The 25,920-nt window shown below is 43.5% G+C and overlaps 1 protein-coding gene across 5 annotated transcripts in view; it reads left to right on the forward strand.

Moving 5' to 3' along the window:
• PTGR2 (prostaglandin reductase 2) overlaps nucleotides 1–25,920 on the forward strand; it is a 471,690-nt gene that overhangs the window by 366,102 nt on the left and 79,668 nt on the right. For all 5 annotated transcript variants that reach the window (XM_078659672.1, XM_078659674.1, XM_078659671.1 and 2 more), the window contains 3 exons: nucleotides 4,380–4,589; nucleotides 15,715–15,836; nucleotides 17,260–17,347. In XM_078659672.1, the coding sequence (XP_078515798.1) occupies nucleotides 4,380–4,589; nucleotides 15,715–15,836; nucleotides 17,260–17,347 (420 nt within the window). The remainder of the gene's footprint in view (nucleotides 1–4,379; nucleotides 4,590–15,714; nucleotides 15,837–17,259; nucleotides 17,348–25,920) is intronic.

Below are 25,920 nucleotides of genomic sequence, written 5' to 3' on the forward strand. Positions count from 1 at the left end.
CTCCAAAATATAAGAAAAATCTGTAAACTTTCAGAAACATTCCAACATTCTTGTAATTTTTTCATATGACCAGCAACCTTAAAATGCAAGCAAGCACTGGCAAAGCCAACAGGTTTCGCCTTTGGGACCTATTGGCTTTGATGTTTAACATGGCCAAAAGAAAAAAATGCAAAATAAAGGTGCAATGACCAGTCATGGCTGGTGTCGGGCAGAGTGGTAGGGCAGGGAAAGGGGTGGGACAAAACAGAAAACAAATTTTAATAATGTACCTGAATCCCACCACATCGCTGCTCTTCTGGCTCCCTTGGAGGCATAGGCTCCCAGACTGCCCTACGGCCAATCTTGACGCTGCTCTCACAGCATTAGACGTGCGTCAGGATTGGCCTGAGCGCTCTTGGTTTGCGTTCCCAGGGAGACTGGGAGCCTGTGCCTATTGTCTCCAACCCGGCAACGCAGCTTAAAATGGTTTTATTTTTCAAGTTTTGCAGCTGCAGCTGCTGCTGCTGGGGGCAATGCTCCTCCACGGAGGAGCCGCCGTGGCGATGACGCTGGCCCTTATTATTTTAAAGATGCATGCATGAATGTTTCATTATGCATGCATGTGTCTTCAAAATTATGCTGGCTCCATTGTTTTTAATAATCCAAACTGAGATGGATCGGTACATTAAAAAAATTAAATAGAAGTAGCACAGAAGGACTTTTTGTAAGGTGAAGGGCTAACAGCCATGTTCAGCCTCGTTCCCCCGCTACCCCAACACAGAGCATGCGGGAAGAGGGTATTTGACAGTCCGAAGCAACATGGAGTACAGGGGCGCAATTATTTGAGAGGGATGTGCACGAAGGAGAGGGCTGGAAAACACATGCACTCTCATGGAGTGCTTAAACTAAAATGAAAAAGTAGCTCCATAAAAGTGAGGAGTGGAAGGGTACAAGTCAGCCAAGCTAAAGGATGGTAAAGCGGATATGCTCCAAGAGAGATAGACAAACACAAGAGGGAACATAATGGTAGAGGAAAACCATCAAATAGGAAGCAATTGACAGTGACAATAAAGCAAACCAATGGTAAGCAATGAGTGGGCTGTAAGCCCGCTGTAAGTTCTCGGTAAGCCCCCACTAGGTATTTTTCTACCATAGAGAATGAGCAGTCGTACTTGCTGAAAATGGTAAAAGCCGTAAATGAAACAATCAGGGCACCCACCTCCTTATGGAGGACGGTGACATGGAAGAATAGGACGCAGGGCAATGAACATTACAGGTAAGTAATTTGGGGCGTTACCTCCATGCCCTCGTCACATTAATAGTGAATGGAGATGTGGCAAGCACATCTATGTAGAAAACATACAAGTGAATCAACATAGCAATTTTAATGGGCAAAGCAAAGTCTAAAGCATCAAAAGCGATTTTCAGATGAAAATGACAATCACACAGAAGAAGAGACTGTACAAGATGCCGCCATACTTAAATTGCATCCCAAACCCGAGTTGCAGAAATGTCCATATGGTAATGTGAATTGACAGTGTTAAGCATATAGCCCATGTGGTAACACCAATAACTGTCAGCCAAGGAAACCCCATTGCTTTTCACCAATTAGGCCACCCTCCCTCTTTTCGGCAGCCCCTCAAAAGAAAGGGGAAGAGGAACTCCAGCAGCAAAATAGTTAAGGGCAATAGCGGAACAATTCCACTAACTAGAAAAGCTCATTTATAAAGTGTTAATAAACATCTTTGTGTAAGAAACTTCAGTTCCACCTCCTCTTCCTAGGGTGCAAGGGAGACTGCAATCCCAGGGGTAGATCTCAATGCTTGGCTCTAGGACATGACATCAAACGTTGACGCTGTAGCCTGTTCGATATGCACACCTGTGTTTTATTTGTGCCTTTTCAGACATTTTTGTCTACCTATGCTACTTTCGTACTCCATATCTGGGCAATTCCAAGAGATGGATGAAGTGGGCTCACTCACTGTTGGACCCGGCCTCGTGGCGTGGTCCTACCCCTCCCGCATGGCGGGCCCCGGACGACATCGGCCCTCCATCCAGCCCGGGTCGGCCTCGGGCACACCTCTGCCCGACCTACAAACCACCAGATACGCCACCCGGCGGCCCACAACCACTGACACGGCACACTCGGGCCACCCCAGCATTACCGGTCCGGTGCCCACCCCGGACCCTCATTCCAGGCCCGACGCCATCTTGGGCCCATCACGTCACAGACACGTGGTCCCGGCCCAGCCGCGGCCACGGCCCCAGCGAGCCCGCCATCGAGGCACCAAGAGCCCTCCGGGTGGTAGAGTGGCCACTCAACCAGAGACCAGGAGAGGGGAGTTTCGATGGCTCTCCAACCGTCCCCGGATGCCTGGTTTCGATCGGCCTCTGGCCTCCCTGAGCGCTGGCTCCACCCCCTGCGGGGTGTCTGGACACCATCATCCCGGCCCCTCTGACCCCCAGGCGAGAGGGTCCGGACATCAAAGGACTCCAGACCTATATCTGGGCCAGCCCCGGAGTAGGACGGGAGTTGTATCCCGGAGTCGAGAAGCCCTGCTGACGCTGTCGCGGCTGACCCCGAGACGAACTCACCTTGCTGTTCTACTTGGAGCCTGCTGGCGCTGCCGCAGACCACATTCGCTGACCCATCTTGGAACCTGCTGGCGCTGCCGCGGTCCACACTCGCTGAACTATCTTGGAACCTGCTGGCGCTGCCGCGGTCCACACTCGCTGAACCATCTTGGAACCTGCTGGCGCTGCCGCGGTCCACACTCGCTGAACCATCTTGGAACCTGCTGGCGCTGCCGCGGTCCACACTCGCTGAACCATCTTGGAACCTGCTGGAGCTGCCGCGGTCCACCCTCGCTGAACCATCTTGGAGCCTGCTGGCGCTGCCGCGGCCCAACCTTCCGGAACCCCCCAGCTCGAGGATTGAGAGCTGTGCGTAGAGTCTCCTTGCAACCGACCATCTATAAGACTGTCCCGCTACCTTGCCCCTTGTCACGAGACTTTCCAGATCTCGGGATCTGCTGTATATATTGAAACGATACTTATTGCCAGATAAAGATTGAAAACTCTATCTACGTGTGGTGTACATTTGTAGTGGTGTGGTTACTCTGCTGTACGATTCTAGGAGAGGGCCCTCACGTCGGAGGCCTCTCGACATCGCTCGGTCCCTTCTCTGAAGGAGGGGTAGACCTAGGGGTGGTCAGTCAGACACCTTCTGCCTCCCCCCGGTTCACCTTTCTAACACTCACGTAATGTGACATGCTTAATCATAGGCCCCCTTATCCCAACCTGGTAATATGATACTACCAGGGCGGCCTCAACCTCAAGTGGGACTATCTTGAGGTAGTTCTTACAAATTACTAATCTGGATAATTATCTGGAATCCAGTTATTTTAGCTAAAAATACCTTGAGGTAAACCATAAGAATTCCTTTATAAGGTGGTAGTCTAGATACATATAAAAATACTTGAGTATGTTCACAGGACGTTATTGGGTACCATGGCCCTTACATACTTCTCTCGTGCCAGCATGTCTGCCTTCAGGTAGCCTAACTTGGTCTTGGGCATTCACCAGGGCTTATTTTAGGATCTCTATATTAATGTAAATGAAGTGACCTACCTTGCCTTATAAGACCCAAGATAATTTACATAATCCATAAAGGCCCTGTGCCTCATGATCTCTTCAGAGGCAGGCAGCTCCTATTGTCGCACTTTCATCAAGGAGATTCGCCCTCTGTGTTCCTACAGTAATACTGAGGACAAATCTCCTTGACTTCCCTCTGTATTCCTGCGCCACAGCTACCAGAGGTGAGCTCAGGTGTAAATTACTGAAAACCTTGACCAGACCTAAAAATATAGTGCCTTTGTTATTTGTGGTGGACACCAATCCACCACAATTAATAAATCACTTCCTCCCTATATGCATTGTTGAGGACATTGTCTCTATGTTGCACTGGGCGTACGTTAACTTAATTCCTGCATTGGACACATTTGAATTGTCCTTTTGCTTGAATCAACATAATTATGACTTCAGTTATACCTTGGGAGCTACTGTCTTTCATAATATTCTACATATCATCCAGTATATTTTTCTCCTTGTTTGGCCATATTTTCACCTAGACGTTGCTTCTACTTTCATTAGACAAAATGTGTGAAAAACGTGCAACCTTGGTGAACCATGGATCTTGTAATCACCATGGAGCAGTAACTTCTGATTAGGGGGCATTCATAATATATGCCCATAGTGCTATCAACTACCCACAGATTTTGTTTAAGTATATAGAAATGTTTAGTGTTCAGACTGGCCAGGCTAATGGTGATGTCGGTGGTACTGGCAGTTTGCAGAGTTTTGACTGATCTTTGGTTTGTGTGGTCTCATGTTTTTCCCAGATTGGCCGCCTGGAGGGCTGTAGCAGAGTGGTTGGCATCTGCGGCACAGATGAGAAGTGCTCCATTTTGGTTAAAGAGCTAGGCTTTGACTCAGCAGTGAATTATAAGAAGGAGAAGGTGGAGGAGGATCTGCGCGGCTGCTGTCCGGATGGTGTGGATGTCTACTTTGACAACGTTGGGGGACAGATCAGCGACACTGTGATAAGTCAGGTTATTGGAGCTTATCTTACTTTCTGGGTGAACATTTTGTAACGCTCAGCTAGAATTCTGCTGTGCTGGTGCTTTAAATGTTTTGATTTGTTTCACCTATTCTGAAACTAAATAGGCTGCACACACTGATATGTTTTATAATTTGGTGGACAATATTAGTAAGCATAGCAATCTGTATTAACTCTCTTTTTCAATAGGACACGTATTGAGGCCGCCACATATAACATTTAAAGTATATGATTTTAAATATCCAATTTGCTTCTTCCCTGACCTTTCGAAAGACATTGTCATCTGGAGTGATTTCTACAGTGTATGGGCTCTTTCTTTTTTAGCATATGTTTAGACACATCTCTACAGCCTTTTAAACAATTACAGTCCTAATATGCTACATTATTTGCAGAGAAAATACAATACAGGTTCTGTTTCCTTTATCAACAGTGGCTGCCTATTTTAGGTTCTTTTCAGCAGTCTGCACATCCAGAAATGCCATTCATTAGATCATTTAAAAAAATGTACATGCTGATTTCAGAACATCTCCTTCTCTTACACAGCTAAAAATATGCCTGTGTTTAGTTAGGACTTGGAAAGAGAAACAAAGCTGGTTTGGTCAAAAAATGAATGAATAAATGAAAAATGTATTGTTCATTTAGTAAAAACTTACATTTAAAAACACCTTTATACAATTTTTCTTACATTTCATGCATAATCAATTCTATATCCTTATTTAAAAAACACATCAATAAAAAGTACTATTCATCAGTTCATAAAGACTAAAAAAAACAATCCTCATTGGCCACAGTTAATCAGTTTCTTCTCCACTATTTCTATAAACTTCAAAAGTCTGCCCATGAATTTCAAACTTTCTCCTTGTAAACTGGCTATAACTGCTTGTCGACTTGTTCGTATCATTTGACTATTAAAGTCCGACCTCAGCAGCTTCCTACGTTCAACTATTAAAGCAGGACAGCTACAAATGATATGACAAATATCTTCTCTCTTATTGTTACAGAGGTGACACGTGCTCTCACTACTCATCTTTTTCCAAGCAGGGGCGTCTCCAAGAAATTGGCTATTTCCAAATCGAAGATTCATAAACTTCAACTTTGCCCTTTGGCTATTTAAGTCTCCTAGATAGCTCTGAGGTTTTAGCATACCATAGGAAGCAATAACTGTCCACGCATGTGATCTCTTTGCCAATACTGCTTTATCCCATAACGAGGACAATTTTTTAATGCACCCATTTATTACTTTATTAAAAGCCACCTGTGAGAGGGGTAAAGCCCATATTTGTACCGCCTTAAACGTGTCTATTGCCAGTTTAAAATATTCATGGGCCTGCTTATGTTAACTGTCACATATTGCCTCCCAGACCACTGTCATAGCGAGGAGTTATTATCCCTTCTAAGTTTATGGGAGAATTTTAAATATGCTCCTAAGCTGTTTAGGTTCTGTCTTTTGAGTCCGAACCCAAGTCTGATTTGTGCCGGTGAAGTCTGCTGAGGAAGATTAAACAGGCTTCGATAGGTCCCTGTCACTAGTTTGTCTATAGTATTATCAGCACATCCTCTTAAAGTCTCTACTCCATTTGTGAGAGATGGAACGTGTTTAACTGACATGACTTGTAATAATGGATTAAGGCAAAGCCCTTTTAAATTATTCTGGAGTGTGGCAATGCTGCAATTAATGAATTATTTCTTCTCTGTAGTGCTGTACACCGATTTTTACCCGTACCCCTAGCATCTATTATAATACCCAGATATCTATACTCTGAAACAGATTCTAAGGAAGAACCTTCCATTCTCAATATAGGTCTTGCAGCTAACCCCCTTGTCACCAACATTGTTTTTTTTCTTCTTTTTAAGTTAATCTTTAACCCATGAGTAGAGGCATAATGAGCACTTTCACTAATTCATCTCTGCAACCCCACCTTTGTGTGACTTATTAATACTATATCATCGGCATACAGTAAATGCGAAACCTTAAAACCTGCCACAGTCGGGGAGAGAGAATTAATATCATTCAGCCCTTATGAGATATCAGCTAAATATAAGTTGAATAAGGTAGGGGCCAAAACACATCCTTGCTTCAACCCGTCCCTTATTATCATTTCTTTTGACAGTACTGTACCCTGTCCCAACCTTACTCTGATCCAGGTATTGGTATACAACAATTGTATCGCTCTCAGCAAACTAGGTGTGTTTCTCATTTTTGATACTTTTTTCCGAAGAATATTTATTTGCACAGTGTCGAAAGCCGAGCTAAAATCAATAAAACGCAAATGAATATTCACCGAACGGCGGCTGGCCATTTCAATTATGAGAACTAACATTTGAATGTTAACAATCGTCCCCATGCCTTTAATAAACCCTGTTTGGTTCCTTGGAAGTAGTTTACTGGCACCAACCCAAGCCGTTAGCTCTGCCAGCAAGCATTTAGCAAAAAACATTGCTTCTCAAACCATTAAGGCTATAAGTCTATAATTAGCAGGATCCGAGGCTTGACCAGCTTTGTAAATCGGGGGCAAAATTGAGCCCCTCCATTTATCTGGGACTTCTTCCTTCATCAGAACATGATTAAATAGGATTGACAATTTATTTGCCCAATGTTGCAGATTTTCTTTATATAGGGCTTGAGGAAGGCCATTTGGCCCTGGAGCACTACTTCGTCGGCTAGAACTTATAATTTTCTCCACTGCTATATGCTGGATCATTAGCTGGGTATTTTCCCTTAAATTGTCGTTGTCCCTTAAGTTGTCAGCTGTACCTTCTTCCGTTGGATTTCTTATATTTTTTATGCCACCTGTCATGGATCCCAAATGCTTTTCCCAGACTTCGTCCGATATATTTGTAGTTACTTGTTGTTGTTCCCTACCATTGGCTTGATTTACCAGTTTCCAAAACTCACGTTCATCTTTGCGTTTTGCTGCATAATTGATTTTACTCCAGAACAGATCTAGTTTGGCTTTTGTTTGCATCCATACCTCTTTTTTGTAGAGTGACCTTAGTTTTGGTAATATCTCACTCCTGACACTGGAGGATGCATCATTTCTTAGGACGCTCAAGGCATGATTCAATTTCCTTTTCGCTATTTTAAGTTGAACAGACATTTTATTTGGAAAAGACTTAGCCGTTGCTACCATGCCTTTTGAGCGTACAGCTTTTTTCTCTACTAGGTGAATTATGAATTGCTCCCAAAGGGTCAAAGGGTTTTGATCTATTTTATTTAACTCTTCTTCCCACTGGTCTCTTGCTTGCTATTCGATGTTTTGTATGCTATTTGCTGACCAGTGTAACCTCTTATAATTAAGAACAATGGACTGCCCTAACTCTGGGGCTATTTGTTCGTGTCGAGTAATATTTAGATTGAGGCTGATCATTTGTGGCTGGTGATCACTTTCCAGCCGATTGCCCAGCTTGTAGCTTATTATTGACTGATATAATGGGAGGGATACTAAGGTGTAATCAATAACAGCTTTTGATAAGAGACAGCAAAAAAGATGTGGAGAATAATCCAGGTCTCCAAGGGAAGGTGCATCCAATTTTTTGCCGAAAATTAGGAAATCAAGTGGCGCTACCGGAAAAAAAGAATGATGACGAGGTAAAGGAAAATAATGTGGGAAAGGAAAATGAGATTATACCAGCTGGCGCGAAAGGGAAAACAAGGATGAAGATAAAGGAGACTCAAATGGAAGAGAACCAACAAGGGTCAGTCTAGGCCAAACCGGTAAAACATGAATTTACAAGCCAGAGTAAAACAGTTAAGTTAGTGGAGCTTTGGGACAGATCGCACTATGCTCTGGAAGTACAGAAAGGCATGGAGGAGAACGATAAAAAGGAGATCAGAATGCAAGTAAGGGAACAACCATTAAGGAATGATAAAGATTGACAAGGAGAATGGATGCAACGACTGCTAGCTGACTCTCATTTGGGAAAAAAGGTCCCAAAAGTGGAACTAGTAAGGAATAATAATGATCTTCAAGGGGAGCAGAGGCAATGACCGCCGGACGAATGTCAATTGGGAAAGAAGGACCGAAATGAATTCGGGCAGGTTAAGAATATTCAGCAGGAAATAATCTGCACTATTTAGCAGGGTCAAAGAGAGAGGTCAATTCGGCCCAGCACGCCTAGTATCCATGGTAAAATGACATTTGTACCAAAATATAAATCCAGGGGTCACTTTGATTGAATAAATAGATGATCTATGATTCGAATGACCAAAGAAGTAGTAGCATTACAACACATAGGCCCACATGCATCAAGCATTTTTGGAGTGGCAAACAGTGCGATTCCTTAAAATCGTCCGTTTGCGATTCCAAAAGTGCTTTTTGGGATGCATGAAGCAATTTTAGAATTCGTAACATTTTTGCGAGTTCTAAAATAGCGATTGCTTTTAAGAAGTCGCAAATGTGCGATTTCTTTAAAGCAATGCATCATTACTTTTAAAAGTGCAAAATCGCAATTAGGGTGTCAAATTTACCGAGTGGTTGAACCACTCGGTAAATTTGGAAAAAGTGTTTAAAATGCTGAAAATGCTTTTTTTTCAACATTCATGTTACGGACACAGATGTCCTTAGGACATGTGTGTGTGAAACATGATGCGAAAAATACATTTCAGGGGTGCATGGGGGGGTCCTTTGGACCCCCCCTGCACCCATGAAATTTTCAAAGTGCCACTCGCAATTTGCTAATGCCTTCCCATTGACTCCTATGGGCCTTTTGGCCCATAGGAATCAATGGGAATTGCGAAAATTAACTTAAGAATTCGGTATTTATTTGGGATTCGGTAAAAATTGCGATTTTTACCGAATCACAAATGAATACCGAAAAAAATGATGCATAGCATTTTGCAATTCTTAATTTGCGATTCGTTATTTTTCGCAAATTAAGAAGTGCAAAATGTCTCAATGATGCATGTGCCCCATTGTCCACAGATATACATTCAGTTACATTTGTAAGCAACCCGATGTGGGGAGGTGAGGAATCAACAATGATCACATGGGCGACAGCAGAAGTAGCGGACCAACTATGGGCGGAAAATAAAAATTTGAAACATGGGGTATTGAGATGATAAGGGAAAAGGAGGAACCCTATCTACAGTTCTTAAAACCGAAGGGTGGCTAAAGTCGGCTTAAGAGGGTTGGTGAGGAATGTGCATGGGGAAGTCAAAATCTAACGAAAAGTCCACAAATGGGCATAACGTCGATCTTAAAGGGGGCAAGGAGTAGCTCAATTACACCTTTAAGGGATAATATAACCCTTCAGGCAGACAACTACACGGACACCATGGTGAGCAAAACCCTTTATTCAAAATCGGATTGGTCCTGGCTCCTGAGTGCCCTGAATGTCAGGACAGACAAAGATTTAAGATATTAACAGGATAAAACCCGTATCGTTGGTCACAAAAACAAAGTTGACATCTGTTCATGGAATATAGAGGGTCTGGCAGCAAAGGTAGACGATCATGAATATTTAACATATATTGGAAAAATTCAGATAATCCTCTTTCAAGACTCATGGGCAAAAGAGGAAATTAAGTTACCGGCATACTCATGCTATAGTAAGCCAGCAATTAAAACAAAATTAAAGGGGCATGCAGCAGGAGGTTTGGCTCTATACATAATAGGGGCCTTAAAAATAAAAATTGAAGAAGTGGAAATTGATCATTCGAACATTCAAGCAATTCAGGTCTGGCCTCTTAGTCTAGCAAATAAGACACCTTTGATGATAATAAATGCATATACATATCCCATTGGTAGCAGGAAAAAAGAAACAATAGATAAGATACTGAGTCTATTGTCATCACAAAGCATGACGAATCCAGCTCCTTGGATCCTCTTGACATGTGATTTTAATATGAATTTTTTCCAGGTGACGCCTAGGGACTAAATATTGGATGTGATTGATCAAATTTTGGCATTTCCCGGAAACTGAAGCAATTAAACAACGATCTGACAGAATGGGTAAAGAAGTGGTGAGAAATCTGGAGCATCACAGCCTTCGAGTTTTGAATGGCTGGGTGGATCCGAACATTCCAGCTCAAGCGACTCATTTCGCGGTAAAATCAAAAGCTGTTATTGGTCAAAAAATGAAGTATCCTAGGCCTTAGCAAAGCAAGTACAGTCAGCACATGAGCAATGAAAATAACGTTTTCTTTCCTTCCTTCCATTCCATCCAGTCCTTATTGCACAGCAGTCTTTAATCCTTGCAGATTTCTTCACAGGTTCAGTAAAGTGCTGTCTTGGTAAGGTCAGAGGGCCAGTACTTATTCCCAGTTATGCCTTTGAAGTGCGTGTGACTTCAAAGAAGGGTCTTTGAAGTGTACACAGGCCATTTTTTGCCAGCACTGGCTCCAGTCTATCAGTAGGGGTTAATCAGCCATTTGTGTTGGAAACAGAACACTGCCTATTCAGGTGTCAGCCCCCCTCTCTTCTTACCCAGGAAGAGCGCCCAGAATGCAAATGAGTTCTCTGTCACACCTACCCATCCTGTGTTTGTGGCTGTCTAGAAGGAATGCACACAGTGTAGCTGTCACCCCACCCCCTAGCGTGTATTGGAGACAGACTGCAGGCACACAGTGCTATAAGAGCACTGAAATGTCCAGTTTCTAAAATTGTAATTTCGCAAACAGTAATGTTAAATCCAACTTTACCAGTAAAGAGGATGTATCATTACCATTCCAAAGATCTGGAACATGATGCAGATACTCCTTTTCTAAACAGGAATAACAGCTTAAAAGTGTATTAAAGAATTCCCAATGCTAGCCTGTGGGAGGAGTAGACCTCACAGTAGTGAAACATGAATTTGGATGTTTGCCACTACCAGGACATGTAAAACTTACCAGTACATGTCCTACCTTTTACTTACACAGCACCCTCCCCTGTGGGCTACCTAGGGCCAACCTTAGTGGTAACATATGTATAATAAAAGTAGAGTTTAAGGCTTGGCAAGTAGTTTTAAATGCCAAGTCGAAGTGGCAATCAATTGCTCACACAGGCCCTGCAATGACAGGGTTGAGATAGTTTTGAAAGGCTACTTGTGTGGGTGGCACAATCAGTGCTGTAGCCCCCTAGTAGCATTTGGATCACAGGCCCTGCATATATGATATGCCAATTTACAGGGAATTTCCAGATTAACTAAATATACCAAACAGGTATAAACCAACTATACCATGTTTAGAGAAGAGATCACGTGCACTTTAGCAGTGGTAAAGTGCTCGAGTTCTTAAGCCAACAAAAGTAAGGTCACAAAGAGAGGAAGAGGAGGGCAGGAAGTTTGGGGTTAACTTTCAGAAGGGGCCCTTTTCAACATTCACTCAACTGCTCACTGTCCTAGAAGCAAAGTAGAGAAGAGTCCCAGGAGATACATGTCAGAGGTATATGCACTCCAGAGACTTGATCTTCATTTTAGAGGAGAAGTAAAGGAACAACAATGGTAGGTTCTATCAGAGAAGAATTTTGAATGAGAAGAGAATCCAAGGGAATGGCAAAAACAAAGGGGCTAATAGGGTAATGAGCTAGGAACAACACCAAAAGACCACCTAATATGCTCAGTTGTATGGCTAAGAAGTGACCCACCTATCTCCTTTTTAAGCTGCCCTGCCACTCTCAGCCCGAAATAAGAAGTAAACCTATGGCCTGTAGTGGTGGCCATTCGTTTTTTGGGAAGGATGCTACCTTTTCCACACTTCGTGTTGTCCCTGGCCTCCCAACCACCATGAGTCCCCCTGGGTGTCACTGCCTCAGTCTCCTACAACATTGTCATTAGATTAGATTAAATTAGATTAGATTAGATTAGATTAGATTAAAATACTTAAAGAGCGCAAGGCTGCCTCGACATAGAGGCATCCCAGCGCTAAAGCGAGATGAGAAGAGGTACAGCCGAGGGATTAGTGTTGGGAAAAGAGCCATTTCTTCACAAGCCGATTGAAGCTTTGGTGGTTAGAAATGCTGCGGATATGTAAGGGAAGGGAGTTCCATAAGGTAGGGGTCAGTCGCCTAAAAGAGAGGCCACCAGATCTCGCTCTTCGGATGCGTGGAATGTGAGCAAGCATAAGGTTGGCTGAACGCAATGCACGCGGTGGGGAGTAGAGGGAGCACATGTCACTCAGAATATCTGGGCCTATATCAGTCAGAATCGTGTGCACGGTGCAAAGTACCTTAAAGTGTATTCGATGTGCAAGAGGCAGCCAATGCAGACGAAAGAGAAGGTTAGAGACATGGCTGTACTTGGGGAGAAAAAAGATGGCACGTGCTGCAGCGCTTTGAACCCGCTGCAATCGGTTCACAACAGCCTTATTAGAGCCTAGAAGAAGCACGTTACAGTAATCCAATCGCACCAGTATGGATGATTGGATAATCAGCTGCCGATTTTGGGCGTTAAATAGACCGAGTATCGGTTTAAGGCCGCGTAGCAGCCCAAAACATTTCCCTGCCACTGATTTGGCGTACGTCTCAAAGGTAAGATCTTTGTCGAGTATAATGCCCAGGTTTCTCACAGCAGGTTTAGGGGCCGGAGGGACTTCAAGGGCTGGGGGGGGGGGGCACCATTCATTATTCCAGAGATGGGAGTCTTTGCCAATCAGAAGGATCTCAGATTTTGCAGAGTTCAGCTGCAAGAAGTTAGCTGTCATCCATTTTTTAATGACCAGAATATCTTCTTTAAATTTCACTCTGTCCTGGCTGGGATTGTCAGACAAGGTGATCACCAATTGGGTGTCGTCAGCGTACGACACCGAGGAGATTCCCCTTGCTTTAGCCATCTGTGCCAGTGGACCCATGTGTATGTTAAAGAGCGTAGGGCTCAGCGCCGAGCTCTGAGGAACCCCACAGCGCAGTGGATGAATACGGGAGGCAAAAGGAGGGGCTATCACTTTAAAGCTCCGAACATTCCACTGCCTACCTACGCACACCAGTCCACATCTTAGTCTGCTCTGGTGTTTATGCCTTTGCTTGCTGTGGGAGTTGAATAAGATTTCAGGTGAGTTGTTACAGTTGGTGGCTAGTGGTCCGAGTCTTTAATCAAGCCTACAATGTATTATCTTTCTCTGGGCTCTCTCCAAATCACTTGACAGGATTGGGTTGTTCTTAAGCCAAACGAAAAAAACTGAGGTGATTTCTGTGTCACTCCTCTCCGGCCTCGGCCCTATCAGAGTCATTGGGACAGTGGGCACGGCACCTCAAAAGAAGTAGGCCAGCGCTCTTCTGCTTATCAACGGAGATAAGTCTCTCCGGTCCTGTGCACACATCGCCTTCTTGCTGGTGCACCCTTACAGACTCACAAATGTGATGAGGGTCCTTCCGATTCAGAATGCTGAGCTAGTCAGGGCATGCAACTCCTGGGTTGCCTCTCCTTAGGTCCACAACAGTGCTTTATCGTCCCTTCACACCAGACCTCGTGGCAAGTCTGGCTCTGATGCTCCAGCTTTGAGGCCTGGATTGCTCAATCTCGAAGGAGCATGAAAGGATCATGCCTGCCTCTGCCCTAAATTATGTCTGTCACACAAAATCAGTGTCAAGCCTGAAATAACCTGAGATTATTCCAGTAGGTTTGAATGACCAGTGTAGAAATAAAGAACTCAGATGGTGTGACTACCCCATTCCCCTGCTTTCCATGCCCCATCGGGGCATTTTTGATTTCCCCATTAACTTGCGTTAGTGTGGAAGAAATTTTAAGTGAAAATATAAAATGTTTTCCCATAATTAATCCATAAAATCAGAAGTGTGCTCCTGACTCACAGATCGGAAATGTTGACATGGCTGAAATTAGACAAAGAGGATGTAAGAGGAAGCCCTGTGTAGTATTGCCTTAATAGGCAGAGTAGCACTACAGAAATACTGATACTACACTTGAAATTAACTACTCTAAGCCACCAGACATTCCATGTTCCATATCAGGATGTAGTAATGATTTTTCTTATTAATGAGGTAGGACTATGAGCCCGTTATATCACAAAACTGAGATGGAAGTCCTTAGTATAACTGCTCCTTTTGCCACCTAACAATGGTGTTTATCATGTCTTCCTGTGCCCAGTAGTGCTGTCAAACACAAAATGTCTCCAACCAGCAATCCTGCCAAAGCCTAGAGGTTCCCTCACCATCTGTGCCCTTACTCCCAATGCGCACAGTTATGATCACTACACTCTCTCCTGCTGTGATTGGCCACATCTCCTTACCTACACAAATATTAACAGAGGTTCACCTTTATTGCACATGTATAGTGTAGGGCTGGATTTGCGGGCAATACTCTCCTAGTAGCCCCACATACCTGCAGGAGTTCTGATCACAAATTCTTTAAGATTTGACACCCCTGGATTCGGTACTATGGCCTTGAACTTCAAGAATCACAGGAGGGGGCAAGTACTGTAGCGACGCACTTGGAGGGAAAAGGTCCTGATGTGCAGTCGCCCCGAGATGGGAGGGGGGTAGATCCTTGTGATAGTTCAAGGCTGTGTCCATAAGTAATACTGTATTGAGTCGACGAGAAAGAAGCATTTACTGTCCTGCTTGAGAAACGTGTGGTGCCTGTTGACCATATTTGTAACATATGATAAATTGATGTGTCTTGCTAATCATGGAAAAGTTTCAGTAAAAAGAGTTATTAAAAAAAAGAAACAATAAAAAAAACAGGAGTGTAGATCTTTGGTAGTTCAGGGCTCAACACTCTGACACAGTGCCCCACTAAATCTCAGAGCTGAGTCAATCCATTGACCCTTAATGAAACCTCTGAAAACTGAGCTGTTAGAACAATGATATAATTCAGGCCGAGATGCTATGACAACAACAGGTAATATGGAATGCTGAGTTCCTTCCTCATCGATTTGACACCTTCAGCTCTATTGTGCTTCACCCACCTACCAATCACAAACCTGTATTCCTGTTTGTGGTTTAATGACAATGAAACAAAGAACCTCTGGCATCTAGTTCTCTTTGTACAATTGCAATACTAACTACTGGCTTAGTACTCACTCATTTAACTTTTTCCTTTGTATTTGATTGTGTTCATGGTACTCTGAAGTGGTGGAAAGGCAACATTCTTTGGCAATATATAAAACAAGAGTAAAATCAAACAGCTTGTTTCTGTGTGTGCCGTTCTTTACCAGAAGCTGCTGTAATTTGTTTTGTATACAGATGAATCCAAACAGCCATGTCATCCTTTGTGGTCAGATTTCCCAGTATAATAAGATGATACCTTACCCGCCGCCATTGCCTGCTCCAACTGAAGCAATACTGAAAGAACGGAACATCACAAGGTAGGGCTTTTACTTTATTGTCTACTTTTTGATGGTGGACAAAAAATGCAACCAGAATCTAAATTCCATGGCCTCCCATGCCTCTTCATGGTATACCTATTTTGGCAAACAGATTAGACCAAAAAGCACATGTGCAACACACCACAACACACAGTTTAATAGGAGCGATTATGAAGTCCAAATCCAGTAGACAACCAGGGAAAAGTTCCTCAGTTTAATCTCTTTATTCCATTTTCTTGTTAGGTAGAAAAAACACAGTACAGCCGACGCATTTCGTCCTAGGTTTTAAATACTGTTGAGTGGGTATACCTTAAGATCCCACTTACTTCCGAACTTCTAGAACTGTGCGAAATAAGACATCAGGGACCAGCTTGGTTGCGCTGTGACAGTCTCCAAACTGCTTTTCACTCCACCAGTAGTATCAAAGATTGAATCTCTTACTGGGTCTCTGTCTGCATCCTAGAGATGAGAAAGCCACTAGCAGGTTTGCTGACCTTTCCTTAATGCAAGCGCTGGATGTTCCTTAATGCAAGTGACGGGTGGGCCTAGTTTAGCTAAATGGATTCAATGCAACAGAACCATTGCCCAACATGGAGGAAGAGAAGATTGGCTTTGCCCCTGTGTGGGTCACAATACTCTCGGCCTTTGTTGGGGATGAAGCCGAAAATGACCCCCCTTAACACTGTGATGGATGTGTATTATATGATGATAGGGACCCCATAACAGTTGGTCTGACAGTTTGTGCATAGGAATTGATGAGCACAGTGAGAGAAGTAGTCAATCAAAACGGAGCCCCTGATACACCTGAGACGTGACTTTGATGCTGGCCAAGACTGAATCAAACACTGCTAGCTTAACCCAGGGGATTGCGGTTTCAGTTCACATGTATTACTTATGTCGCAGGTACACTATCCTAGCTGTTGATAAGAATTGTAACTGTAATGCGGGCTGGTAATGTGATTGCTTTGGCCACGAAAATCAGTAATGCTACCTGAGAAGAGATCAAACCGGATCCCCTGTCCATAATTATTAGTAAATTAATAACATTTATGTAAAAAAAAAAGAAATGTTCCTAGGGGTAGGCAGAAGTTTGTCACCCAGAAACAAATAGTGGTGCACTGTTCTGTTCACAACTTCCAAAGCATCATCCTGTTTTTATATTTTGAGAGGTCATATTCAGTCTTACAACCTTTACACCAAAAAAACAAAGAAAGCAGCATTTATGGTTAAAGTACCTCTTCCAAGTTAGGGAACTGGTGCATGTGCTAACATTTTGAGTCAATTGGATATCCAAACGATTAATGTGACGGGAGAATAACCAGCATATGCACAGGTAATTTCTTTGTGTTGAGCACTGGCATCGGGGATGCTGTTATACTGCTTTTGATATTGTGAACTGTTTTTCTTGGTTTCTTTTTTACAGGGATAGATTTTTGGTGTTAAATTATCCAGACAAACATAGACCAGGAATTTTTCAGCTCAGTCAGTGGCTGAAAGAAGGAAAGTTGAAGGTAGGACATTATACTAAAAATTATACTTCATGAAATAAACTTTATTTTGGATTGTGTATAGATTCTAGTTTGTTTAAGCTTTTTATTTTAATTTTTTCTACTTTGTTTCTGGTCCTTCGAAAAAAACAAAGTTTGATTTGTGCATTGATTTCATCAGCAGAGACACAAGTAATTTCAAATTAAATTCATTTTGCATTCAGTTTAAGCATTGGTACATTACATCTGAATGTCAGAACCAGGGCTTTATGGTGACGTCTTTTTCTGATTCAGCAATTACAAACAACATAATATTGAAACATATACTTTTGGGCTTTCGGCTTACCACAATACATTATCAATGTCCTTGTAGTGAAGGGATGTAAGTGATGAAAGTGTTTTACAAAGTATCTAGCTGGCAATAACTGTTTACCTTGTGCTGCTCAGTGGGAAATGGGGCCTGTGTCAAAACCCTGCCGGATCTCTCTGGTTAGTCTAGATGATTCCAACCCTTCAAATTCTATTTAAATGCTTCTTCTCGTTTATGGTGGTGTGGCCTGTGAATTGTCATGCAAATATGCCTTCTTAAGCTCATGGCTAGTCCAGTTACAGTGGTAACTAGGGAGGCCATAGTAATTGACTTCATGTCAAGTGATGGGGATGCTACAGCTTTGGTGAGAGCGCTCTGGCCCCAATCCTCACAAAGTTCTCCGTGGCTCAGCATTTCTTAGAAATTTCTTTGGTTGCCTCACAGGAGGTAAGGTACTCAAAAGGAAACTTTAGGTCCATTGTTAAATATGAAAGTCTTGTAGCACCAAGTGAGACCTCTGCCTAGGTAAAGGGGACGCCCTACTAAAACAAATTCTGGACTCTGGCCTTGCAAGGTCAATTTGCCCCACTCCCTACCTAGTGCGCGAGGTGCACAACAGACAGCTCGGCTGCTTTGATGATCTGCTTGGCCTTCTGCTGCCAGCATTCTCTGAAGGTATCTCCAGGGGTTATTCCTGCACCCACTGAAGACAGCTGCATAATCTAAGTAAGCAACACAACATGTCTCAAATCCAACCAGCACTTGGGTCTTCGTCATCTGAAATATGGATGAGGCATTTTGTACACCAAAAGTACAAGCTAGCGATGTCATTCAGAGTCAGGAATGCCTTCTTTGTCTTGCCTGGATTAGCTAAACATGCTCAGGATTTTTGTTTCTTCATGCAGATATCCAGCGTACGTGTCCAGTTAAAATGCCTTATTTAAATGAATTATTGCTGTAAGCTATTGCTTACAAATGCAAAATTAAAATATATCTGAGTATTGCATCTGATGGCAGTGATGACCTATGACTATATATATTATATTTGAATATTTTTTACATAAAGTTGAGATAAAACATGGTCAGGAATAGGGCTGCACCTAACTTACCGAGGAGCATGCAAGGTTGAGGTTCGAGGTGGTCTTAAGTCTTGGTCACAATATTGTGACCCTAATAGTCCACTCAGAAGCAGAAACCTGCAAGTGCCTCTTTTCAGCCTGAAATATCAGTCAGCTGCCATTGGGAGATTTCAGAAAGACAGATGAGACGAGAGCAGGAACGCATTTAAAGAAACCCCCAAACCTTCACTGGCCAGTCACTCCAATTTTCCTCTGACAAAATACAACCAGTGATTTTCAAGCATTTCAGGGGTGGAAACTACATGCACAGCCATTTTTAGGTCTCGTCTCCACATGAAAGCGCTTTCATCTATATCACTCCCCTCTCCCACTTGCCCCTGCTGAGCCTCAGAAAGTGGTTGCATCTTATCCACAGACTTCCTGGCTCGCACACATTACGTTAAAAGACCAACAGTGTATTTAATGCTGCCAGCTCCCTCAATTTCCTACCAGGGCACCCCATCACGGTGCATTACAGCACCTCATCCCTCAGCATTGATACCTGCGTCACAGCTCACCTCACATTCCTAAGCCTCCCGAAACGGCCATATTAGAAGCCGCTTCTCATTCTTGTGCCTCACCCCCCCCCCCCCCCCCCGCCCCAACAGGCTCTCGTCCTTGTGTCACAGGTTTGCCGTCCCATGCCTCACAGTCTTACAACTGTGTAACATAATCACACCACGGGACACTCCTCCATCAAGCGCTTCGCATCTCAGTCACCCGAGAGGCATATTTGATGCTTTTTTAGCCGCCTGTGCGTAAGAGCACAAGTCAACACATTGACAGGAATAGTAAGGCGCTATGTAAATAAATATATACATCCAGCTCATGCCACCCTGTTAGCCTATTGCAGTTGGGTCACATTGCATGACGATACTGCATCTAGCGCTTCGCATCTCACCAGACACCTCTAACTGCGTCAGAGGTGACGTCAACAGTAAATGTGGTGCCTCCCAGCCTTGTGAGTGGCACTCAACAGGACACACACACACAACCACACACATACGCAAAACCCCACGCACACACACACACAACCCCACGCACACACACAACCCCCCACACACACAACCCCCCACACACACACACACAATCCCCCACACACACACAACCCCACACACATACCCACACACGCAACCACACACACAGCCACACACACACACACAACCCACTCACACACTGCCCCCTCACACACTGCCCCCTCACACCCCCCCACACACACAATCCCCCACACACACAACCCCCCACACACAAAACCACACACACACAAAACCGCACACACACACTCAAACCCCCCCACACACACAACCTCACACACACAACCCCACACACACAACCCCCCCCCACACACACACAACCCCCCCACACACACACACAACCCACTCACACACTGCCCACTCACACACTGCCCACTCACACACAGACCACTCACACACTGTCCCCTCACACACTGCCCCATCACACACATGCCCCCTCACACACACCCCCTCTCACCCCCCACACACACACAACCCCCACACACAAACACACAACCCCACACACACACAACCCCCCACACACAAACACACAACCCCACACACAACCACACACACACAACCACACACACACAACCACACACACACCAGGATAGCAAAACATAGCATAGCAAAACATAGCATAGCATAACAAAACATAGCATAGCATAACAAAACATAGTATAGCATAACAAAAAACATAGCATAGCATAGCACAACAAAACATAGCATAGCACAACAAAACATAGCATAGCACAACAAAACATAGCATAGCATTACAAAACATAGCATAGCATGACAAAACATAGCATAGCACAACAAAACATAGCATAGCATCACAAAACATAGCATAGCATAACAAAGCAAAGCATAACAAAACATAGCATAAGAAAGCATTGCATAGGATAACAAAACAGCATAACAAAGCATAGCATAATAAAACACAACAAAGCATAGCATAGCATAACAAAACATAGCATAGCATAACAGAGCATAGCATAGCATAACAAAACATACCATAGCAAAACAAAGCATAGCATAATAAAACACAAAGCATAGCAAAACAAAGCAAAACATAGCATTGCATAACAAAACATAGCATAACAAAACACAGCATAGCATAACAAAACAAAGCATAGGATAGCAAAACATAGCATAGGATAACAAAGCATAGGATAGCAAAACAAAACATAGCATTACAAAACAAAACATAGCATAGCAAAACACAACAAAGCATAGCATAACAAAACACAACACATAGCATAGCATAACAAAACAAAGCATAGCATAACATAACAAACCATAGCAAAACAAAACAAAGCATAGTATAACAAAACATAGCATAGCATAACAAAACACAACAAAACTAGCAGAACAAAGCATAGCATAACACAACAAAACATAACATAACGTAACAAAGCATAGCAAAACAAAACATAACATAGTATAACAAAACATAGCATAGCATAACAAAACACAACAAAACATAGCAGAACAAAACATAGCAGAACAAAACATAGCATAACAAAACAAAGCATAGCATACCAAAAGATAGCATAACAAAACATGGCAAAACACAACAAAGCATAGCATACCAAAACACAACAAAACATAGCATAGCATTACAAAACATAGCATAGCAAAGCATAGTATAACAAAACATAGCATAGCAAAGCATAGCATAACAAAACATAGCAGAACAAAACATAGCATAACATAACAAAAAAAAGCATAGCATACCAAAAGATAGCATAACAAAACATGGCAAAACACAACAAAACATAGCATAGCATACCAAAACACAACAAAACATAGCATAGCATTACAAAACATAGCATAGCAAAGCATAGTATAACAAAACACAACATAACATAGCATAACAAAACATAGCATAACAAAACATAGCACAGCAAAACATAGCATAGCATAATAAAACAAAGCATAGCATAGCAAAACACAACAAAACATAGCATAGCATAACAAAGCATAGCATAACAAAACACTACAAAACATAGCATAGCATAACAAAACAAAGCATAGGATAGTAAAACTAAACATAGTATAATAAAACAAAGCATAGGATAGCAAAACAAAACATAGCATAGCATAACAAAACACAGCAGCCTCACAAAGTGTTTGCATCTCAGCCACAGACTTCCTGGCTCGCACGCATTACGTTAAAAACATTTTACATTCACACGGAGCCTTTCCTATGCAATTTCAAAGGTTTCCTACTCTGTACAACTACCATTGCTGCACCCACACACACTCTGCACCCTCACACACACTGCACCCTCACACACACTGCACCCTCACACACTCTGCACCCTCACACACTCTGCACCCTCACACACTCTGCACCCTCACACACTCTGCACCCACACGCACTCTGCACCCACACGCACTCTGCACCCACACGCACTCTGCACACACACTGCACCCTCACACACTCTGCACCCTCACACACTCAGCACCCTCACACACTGCGCCCTCACACACTCTGCGCCCACACACACTCTGCACCATCACACACCGCACCTTCACACACTCTGCACCCTCACACACACTGCACCCTCACACACTGCACCCTCACACACACTGCACCCTCACACACTCTGCACCCTCACACACTCTGCACCCTCACACACTCTGCACCCTCACACACACTGCACCCTTACACACACTGCACCCTCACACACACTGCACCCTCACACACTCTGCACCCTCATACACACTGCACCCTTACACACACTGCACACTGCACCCTTACACACTCTGCACCCTCACACACTCTGCACCCTCACACACCACACCCTCACACACTCTGCACCCTCACACACTCTGCACCCTCACACACTCTGCACCCTCACACACTCTGCACCCTCACACACACTGCACCCTCACACACACTGCACCCTCACACACACTGCACCCTCACACACTCTGCACCCTCACACACTCTGCACCCTCACACACTGCACCCTCAAATACTGCACCCTCACACACTCTGCACCCTCACACACTCAATACAACATACACTCAAAATACCACTCAGTGCCACATAATTACACACCACATAATTACACTCTACTGAATTCAACACACAATCCACACAATACCACTCAGTGGCACATAATTATATGCTACATAATTACACTGCACTCAGTTCAACATACACTCCAAACAATACCACTCAGTGCCACATAATTACACACCACATAATTACACTCTACTGAATTCAACACACACTCCACACAATACCACTCAGTGCCACATAATTATATGCTGCATAATTACACTGCTCTCAACGCAACATACACTCCAAATACCACTCAGTGCCACCTAATTACACGCCACATAATTACACTGCGCTCAATGCAACATACACTCCAAATACCACTCAGTGCCACATAATTACACACCACATAATTACACTGCACTCAATGCAACATACACTCCAAGTACCACTCAGTGCCACATAATTACACACCACATAATTACACTGCACTCAATGCAACATACACTCCAAAGACCACTCAGTGCCACATAATTACACGCCACATAATTACTCGACTGAATGCAACACACACTCCACACAATACCACTCAGTGCCACATAATTATATGCTACATAATACACTGCACTCAATGCAACACACACTCCAAACAATACCACTCAGTGCCATATAATTATATGCTACATAATTACACTGCACTCAATGCAACATACACTCTACTGAATACAACATACACAACCATATTACCACTCAGTGCCACATAATTACACGCCATATAATTACTCTTCTCAATGCAACGTAAATACACTCCACATAATACCACTCAGTGCCATATAATTACACACCTCATACTTACACTACTCAATGCAACATGAATACACTCTATCTATCTGTCTATCTATCGCCCTCACTCTCTGTCTATCTATCGCACTCTATCTATCGCCATCACTCTATCTATCGATCGCCCTCACTCTATCTATCTCTCTATCTATCTTTTGCCCTCACTCTATCTATCTATCGCCCTCACTCTATCTATCGCCCTCCCTCTGTCTATCGCACTCACTCTATCTGTCTATCGCTTCACCACAGCATCACTCAGCACCACCACAGCATCACTCAGGGGAAATACAACATCACTAGGCGCTACCACAGCATCACTGAACGCCACAGCATCACTCGTCGCCACCACAACATCACTCAGCGCCACCACAGCATCAATCTGTGCAACCATTCAACAACAACTGGTTCAAATATGTTCTCTCAATGTTTCAAGCTTTATTACAAATGTCACAAAAAGATGTTAATATTTCACTTCTGTGCTTGGATTTTCGTCACAATAAAATACAATTAACATAATCTTCACAAAAATTATTTACAAAAGTTTAAGCTATTGCCATTATAAATTACAATAACTTTTAGTTAAGTATTAATTACTAGCAGCCCGTCCCGACGTTGTCCGGTAACAATTAGGCTTCAGGGCCCCCGCCCGGCCCGACGTTGTCCGTGGCTCCCCCGGAGCCTTCCTCCATATATTGCAGTATTATACCTCTATGTTTACTTTGTACGCTTTTGTAACCTGCACACGCCACTTTTTCCTCCTGTAATGCAGTATTATACCTCTGTTTACTTTGTACGCTTTTGTAACCTGCACACGTCACTTTTTCCTCCTGTAATGCACCGTTTGGCTCACTTTTGTAATGCACCGTTTGCTTCCTCTTGTATTTTGTTGGCTCACGATTGTCATTTTTGCTTGATTTCATGTAACGCTTGCTTACTTTTTACGCTTTTGTAACCTGCACACGTCACTTTTTCCTCCTGTAATGCACCGTTTGGCTCACTTTTGTAATGCACCGTTTGCTTCCTCTTGTATTTTGTTGGCTCACGATGGTCATTTTTGCTTCATTTAATGTAACGTTTGCTTTTGTATTTTGCCGCCGCTCACCGCTCCTAAATAAATAACCTACCTCATCCGCCGCTCACCGCTCCTCCCCGCCTGTCCGCCGCTCCTTACCGCCTGTCTGCCGCCCCTCACAGCCTGTCTGCCGCCCCTCACAGCCTGTCCGCCGCTCCTCACTGCCTGTCCGCCGCTCCTCACCGCCTGTCCGCCGCTCCTCACCGCCTGTCCACCGCTCCTCACCGCCTGTCCGCCGCTCCTCACCGCCCCTCCCCGCCTGTGCGCCGCTCCTCCCCGCGCTCATGTCCATCGGTCCTCTTCGCGCTCCTGTACGCCGCTCCTCCCCGCGCTCCTAAAGTCAGCACGCACGACGCAGCCGGCGCTTCTTCCAAGGGACTACTTTTATTGGGGGTAAATTTTTGAAATTACGTATATTCATATAGTTTATATAGCCTATGTCCATCTGCACACCCTGACGATTACAACGAAGTATCGGGTGTGTGGATTGGCGCTGTGGTTCCCGAGTTTACCCGCCTCAAAGGTTCAAAGTTCTTCCTTTATAATAGTGGTATAGATTACAAAATTTAAAAGCCATTGTTATTTGTAATATCGATACATCTAAGTCACGTAAATACAACACATATTGCATTACCAATGCTATAGGTGTCACATTTGCGAAAGTTAAAACTATTGGCATTGTAAATGACAAAGCTATTAATTTCGCTATTTTCAAAACCAACACATAAATAAAAAATGTGTCATTTACAATAACAATAGTTCAAACGTTCCTAATGCGAGACCTAATGCATTGCAAATGCTTGTTTCACTTGCACACACCCTTTTACCCTTACTCTTAAAATGCCCTTGTGCCATTATGCTTTAATTCACCTACCTGATCCAGTATTTACTTACCTCCTGCCTTGCTTGCCTAGTTATAGTCTGTGCTTACCATTCTGTATCCATCCCATTCTTTCAATGCCACAGTTAAGTTGTCCATGCAGGATCCATGATTCCACATTCTTTCTGCAGTGTCTAGTAAAAGTGGTAATAGACAGTGTGGAAAGACTGTGGGGTTAAGCAGTCTTTCTGGATTGTCCAGCAGAAGTAACACTAGCCATAATGCCTACTAAACAAGAGGAAAGACTCTCTTATGGCTTCAGGATAATCTTGTAATCACAGAAAAGAACAAACAAGACAAAAAGGACTCCATAGGTATGTGCTAATGGTACGGGCCATGTTCTCTTTACAA

This window comes from Lissotriton helveticus, chromosome 9 (genome assembly GCF_964261635.1).
Source record: "Lissotriton helveticus chromosome 9, aLisHel1.1, whole genome shotgun sequence".
Classification (NCBI taxonomy): Eukaryota; Metazoa; Chordata; class Amphibia; order Caudata; family Salamandridae; genus Lissotriton; species Lissotriton helveticus.